General features: G+C 41.1%; 1 protein-coding gene across 2 annotated transcripts; it reads left to right on the top strand.

The window, feature by feature from the left end:
• LOC111872755 (putative odorant receptor 92a) lies at positions 1 to 5,860 on the top strand. 2 transcript variants are annotated; one of them, XM_033755474.1, is made up of 3 exons: positions 1 to 156; positions 280 to 435; positions 3,943 to 5,860. In XM_033755474.1, the coding sequence occupies exons 1-3, from the start codon at positions 28 to 30 to the stop codon at positions 3,997 to 3,999; spliced, it is 342 nt and encodes a 113-aa protein (XP_033611365.1). In that variant the 5' UTR covers positions 1 to 27; the 3' UTR covers positions 4,000 to 5,860. The 2 variants fall into 2 exon arrangements, with proteins under 2 accessions (XP_033611365.1, XP_033611386.1); XM_033755495.1 differs by lacking the exon at positions 3,943 to 5,860 and adding an exon at positions 1,364 to 1,404.
• Positions 5,861 to 6,075: the final 215 nt, after the last annotated feature.

Here is a 6,075-nt window from a genome sequence, read left to right as displayed (position 1 = left end):
TCTTGTCGCTGTGACATTACATTGGTTATGTTTTACATGGACGCGTCCCAGACGGCGGCCTCAGGATTCTCCATCCTGAAACATTTCATGAGTATAATCGGTGTGCTGAGCCAGTCGCTCCTGTTATGCTGGCTCGGAGAAAGGCACATTCAGCAGGTAACTCACTTACGAAGATGTAGTCCTTGGTTTCATCCGGTGTTGTTAATAACATATCGCATCTGCATTTGATTCCATCATATTCTCGAAACTCTGAAACTAATCTCACGATATTTTGTTCAGAGTCTGCGAGTTAAGGCTGCTGCTTACAACTGCAATTGGTGCGATCAATCGGCCAGGTTCAAACGTCTTCTGCATATGATAATATTACGAGCTCAAGATCCTGTGAAATTTTCTGCTGGCTCTTTCTTTGACATCAATATCGAGACATTTGACCACGTAAGTTTGAAGATGGAGTGTATGTAATTCAGAAAGTGCTAAAAGAAAATCTGATATATAAGAAACTTGAGTATACCGTATTACTTTAGTTTCTGATCTTCTAGCAGGGGTCTCCACACTTTTCGAAAACGCGGGTCACATTAGGTAATTCAGTACTGTCAACGGGCCGGATAAAATGAGAAATTAATAACTCTAGGAAACGTTCTGGAAACATCCTTTGTCGGCTGGGAGGGGTAACCGATAGCCGTACCACGCCGGCCGATGGACTAAAGTTCTGGTAGCCTTATCAATATTCCTCGCTACCAATTCTCGGAACAGTTAGAGTAAAACTGGGCATAACTAGCCTTAAATACAAAAATGGTAATAAGTACGACACCGGCGGTGGTGATGATCTGTTACAATTACACTGCAAAACTGCAAGAAGTCTTGTGCACGCGAACTGCTCGCGCTACCAACATTGCCACGAAGTGACACTGCCGATCGAGGTCGAACATGTACGAAGAAATACCGCGCAGTATACGGTCCAGAATTAGTAAAATTGTGAATAATATTAATATTAACATAATATGGAATATCAATATATTTTAAACACAATCTTAATTAATGAATTTGAAATCTATGAATAAATATTTTTTTACCAGTACTCATTGGAAAATTAGTTCAATTGGCGCATTTCTGCACAATTATTTCGCGGGCCGGATAAAATCACATCATGGGCCGGATGTGGCCCGCGGGCCGTAGTTTGGAGACCCTTGTTCTAGATCAACTGTTCTTACTTCTTTACTAAACTATATACTACTTATAGACGTGAGTGTTATAGAATTACCATAATTCTATGAATACAAGCAGTAATATTAAAATAATACGTAAGTAGAACAAATATTTCCTACGGTTTACAACAAATTAAAGACAGTTATATATTTTACAGGGGAACACGTTAGCGTAGTCGGTTGAGGCACTATGCTGCAAGCCGGAAGGTCGTGGGTTCGATTCCCGATAAGGTAATTTGATTTTTCAATTGGGGTAATCCTTCCAGCCGCATTGTGGGCCTAGGATCGACTCAGCCTCGAACATAAATGAGTACCAGGAATCTTCCTGGGTGTAAAGGGCGGCCGGTGCGTGAGGCTGACAACCTTACCGCCATCTCTGAGCCGATTGTCTAGAAAATGTGGGAGCCTGGACGTCTTACAACCCTAAGGGCCTCCATGGTCTGTCACAGGGCTAGCTTTATTTTTACATTTACCTTTACATATTTTATAGCGGTCCTTGCGAAGGAGATGCATTCAAGTTGCACGGTTCCTTTCCCTCTTACTCACTGAGGCGTAGGAGTCCTAGCAACTTGTCCCCACACTTGTGGAAGTAATGTACTTATATGGCAATGGATAGTCTTAGTTAGGGGCCAAGCAACTGTGTATTGTAGGGCCCTGAAAGTATTCCATCACTGTGTCCCACATGAAATTGTAGCTGGTTATGATACCCGTTCTGGTTTTAAGTAATTTATTTTTATGAAGAAAGCAGTCTTCTGGGATTTGGCACCGTGTATATGTGGTGTTAACCGACGTTTCGGAGGAACGTATCGCCTCCATCTTCAGGGTAGAAGAAAAAATATATAAGAAATCTGCAAGCGGAGAGACCGTGAGAACCGATAAAAGCAGACTGCTTTTACCGGTTCTCACGGTCTCTCCGCTTGCAGATTTCTTATATATTTTTTCTTCTACCCTGAAGATGGAGGCGATACGTTCCTCCGAAACGTCGGTTAACACCACATATACACGGTGCCAAATCCCAGAAGACTGCTTTCTACATTGTCACCGCCGTGAAAGCCTCAAATCTTACAATTTATTTTTAGTTTCTTGGAGTGGGGTGAAACTGAGTCCACTTGGTACTTCGGTCACTAAATGGCCTATTGTATCAGCCCCGGATGATAGACGTTGAGTGTGGAGCAGTCGGTGAAATAAGAAAGCAGGAAAAACCGAACTACTCGGAGAAAACTGACCCCAGTGACATTTTTTCCACCACAAATCCAACATGACCTGAACTCTGCTCGAACCCGGGCAGCCGCGGTCGGAAGTCGGCGAATAACCGCCTGAGCTACGACACGGCCTGGTTTTAAGTATGTCTTAATTGACTTTAGAGACAAACAGGTTCTAAAAATATGCCACAGAACACGATTTCTTTGATTTGCGAGATAAACAGGTATTAACAATCATGTTAGGGCCTAACTCAGTAACTAGAGTCTTTGAAATTTACCAGTTTCTCAGCTATTCAAATAATTCCTAGCCTTTTATTCAGTCCGGCAAATCATTACAGTGTACTGAAGAGCCCGCTGCTGCTCGCTAACCAGAATTGCTTACTTCAGACCACATCCTCACAGTCTATTTTCTTTAACGTCACTTCGACATTGTCGTACCATCTAAGCCTGTGTCTTCAGTCTCTTGTTCCCCAAAAAATAAATTATTCATAGTCGACTAAAAGTAGCTCAGTTTTAGGCAATAATTTGCGATGATATGCAGTAGTAGAGCATCTAGTGATGTGAAGTGTTTAGACTGCTTCCTCAGGGAGAGGTCAAAGCACAGCATCCATATTTCTGCCATGAGAATCTTGTCGAATATCATTACATTTATTAAAGTCTTTGCTCATGTCATTAGGGTGTCTTTTTGATTTCATATTCTATAATTTATATTCTGGGATATATTATTTTTTTATTGCTACTTGAGTGGGACTAAGTCTCTTGTACTGCGGCCACTTCTAGCCTATTATACCAGGCCCAGATGATAGGTGAGGGTGATTGTGAAGCAATTGGTGGAATGTAGATTGGCAGGGGAAACCGAAGTACTCGGAGAAAACCTGCCCCAGCGCCACTTGTCTACCACAAACCCAACTTGACTAGACCCGGGATCGAACCCGGGCCGCCGCGGTGGGAAGCCAGCGATTAACCGCTTGAGTTATTGCGCGGCCCTTCTGGGATATAACGCCATACAGTCCGTTGAAAGAGAGCGGGTATTTCGGAGGAATATATCGCCTTCAATTTCAGGGTCGAAGAGTAAGCCAAGCAAGACACCAATATCAAACATGAAGCTTGCTACCTGCTTCATGCTGGTTTCCTTGTTTGGCTCATTCTTCGAACCTGAAGATGAAGGCGACATCTTCCTCCGAAATATCAGTTTCTTTTCAACGGACTGCATGACGTCATATCCCAGCAGAAAGAACACTTCGTAACTACCGCTGTGAGAACCCCAGCTCCCGCACACGAATTTTATTTTCAGCCACATTCCTTGAAACATGTTGCTTTGCTTACCTACAAATGGCTGAATGTGGAACAGCATAAATACACTTGGACAAGGAAAAACATCGGTATGAAATTTTAATTTTCGTTTTAGCTACCATAACGAAGGTTAAATAAAGTATTTTACATAACAAATTACTTTCAGATCTAGTGCCCTAACGAACATGCAGAAGGAAAACTTCAGTAGCTACACATTTCACAATTTTCTGCTCGTGTTTCAGATTCTTCGACGCGCATACTCCTACTACGCTGTCCTGAGGAAGATGAAGGAACCTTGAGCTTCACCATCGACGTGGATTGCAATTTGCATGCTTTTATTGGTGTAGGAAACATTCTCACAGGGTTAGTTCTAACGGGTCCTGACGATGGCGTAGTATACTTAAAGACTGCTGGATTTTCCCATAGTCTGAGTGAAAGCAACTATGCGAAAAGCGAACTTGTTTCAGTCTGCAGGTGAAAATGTGGGAAGAATCTACTCAGTTGTGTCCTTTACAGAGTTCATCTCCAGCGAATAAGACAGTGATGAACCAAGAAACAGGTATCTTCCCGTCTTTTCGCCTGCTGGCGGGAACAGGTCTGGTTTCGCAATGCTATGTTTGGCATCACTGTATGTTCCACGTTTCCTTGCCTCCTCCTGTATCTTTTACTTCCTTCCAAGTTATAGAATATGTCATTTATGCACGCCTCGGCCGCACATTTTAGTAGAACGCATTATAGACCATAGACAAACTATAGAAACACAATAATTATAAATTCGCGCTAAGAGCTTCTGTTTTAGTCGTTCACTTTAAGGCATTTTTAGTGTAGCCTTTTAACAATTTACAGATTTATCTTCTTCTGAATAATATACAATTCACACCTCGTAGGAAACACTCACACATTTCGTCTCCGCTACAATGGTCCACCCGTTAATGATGTTTAGGGAAAAACTTGCTGTTTGTTGAGAGAACCATATGAAATGCACAAATGCACTCTGTGGATAGAATGCAGAACTTTCGTATATTAAATTGTGTGGTACATACAGTAACCACTGGGAGTCAAAGGGTTACTCAACAAATATGTTCATGTTGAATAATTTTAGGTTGTTTGTTCATATCTTAGTGTTTAGGGAGTCTCAAATATTAGCACAGGCCTTTCAATCTGTTTTTCATTCACTTAAACAGAAGAACCTGTCCATGTGTCATGTCACCCATTTACACTTTGTTATGAATTCTAGTGATTTCTTGCAAAGTGCAAACTCTAAGTAATTTAACTCATTGTTGACAATTAATTAATGTATGATTCTAAATTTGGGCGAAGTAGTCCTTTCTGTAGAATGATGGTGCATAAAGTTAAAGATTGAGTTAGATCTCACTGAAGGACGTTGGGTATCTTCTCTCCAGCACTATGTTCTGAACAACTCTACAACTCAACCCGTGTCCAATAGCTACAGGGGCTTTTTTCTGAAGTTATGTGTTAACTGGAGCATGAAGCTTACCTTTCGTTTCGACGATTTTAAGATTGCGTCGAGCTTTATATCCATTCTGTTATTGTGGATTTTTACAACTTTTATGATGCATATAGGTACTTGTAAAGGTTTTCATGTTACTTAGGAAGTCAATTTATCAGCTAATAACGTAGGAATTATTGGCTACTTTAGTCTTTTCTTCAGGTAGTCTTACGTTTTTGTGCTCAGCTTGTCTTTCTTAGGGAAACCCATGTAACCAAGCGTTTTGCCTGGCAATTCGTATGTGATTGCGAGGAATTTGAGATCTGCGTAAAACCACCAAGGCTGTCGTTATGAATCCTCATGTGGCTTAAAATGGCGGAATTTATAGGTTATATTTTTCAGGCTGGACCATTACTAGCAGGTAGGCTTGTCTCTCATTACGGCTTTCCTACTGATTACGGAATCAAATATTTCGTTCTAGGACCGATAGAGAACTTATTCCTGATATGTGTGTGTGTCTATCTGTGATGGTTGGGCTGCTTCGTTGTGTGGATGAATTTGTTTTGTAGGTCTTCTTAATTTCTGATAGGCTCACATAATTTTGCTTCGCATGTGCGTGTGACAGCAACGTGTGAACCCATTCACAGATTCAATGTTTAATTTAGTTCCAAGGAACATGTGAATGTATTGCGTTAACGCGATGGTGTGCATCCTATGTGTTGTGGAAATAAAAGAAGGGTTCCTTTAGTAATAAGCTACAAAATCATTTATCACCCCTTCGTGAAATGTCGGAAAAAGTGTATAAATTGAAACAACGCTGTTTAGCACATATATTTAAGTAGGGGAACAATGTTATCGAGAATCAGTTACCATCACAATATTGACAGATTGATTTTACAGCATGTTTACCTTCTCTTGTGTTACA

The sequence above is a fragment of the Cryptotermes secundus genome, unplaced genomic scaffold (genome assembly GCF_002891405.2).
Source record: "Cryptotermes secundus unplaced genomic scaffold, Csec_1.0 scaffold191, whole genome shotgun sequence".
Classification (NCBI taxonomy): Eukaryota; Metazoa; Arthropoda; class Insecta; order Blattodea; family Kalotermitidae; genus Cryptotermes; species Cryptotermes secundus.
This window is presented reverse-complemented; position numbering and strand designations above follow the sequence as displayed.

Bases quoted from the DNA above. Each gene is read 5' to 3' on its own strand.
- LOC111872755 (XM_033755474.1), top strand. From the start codon at position 28: ATGTTTTACATGGACGCGTCCCAGACGGCGGCCTCAGGATTCTCCATC. The intron at 157-279 runs GTAACTCACTTA...TATTTTGTTCAG, and splicing joins GAGAAAGGCACATTCAGCAG to AGTCTGCGAGTTAAGGCTGC. The intron at 436-3,942 runs GTAAGTTTGAAG...CTCGTGTTTCAG, and splicing joins ATATCGAGACATTTGACCAC to ATTCTTCGACGCGCATACTC.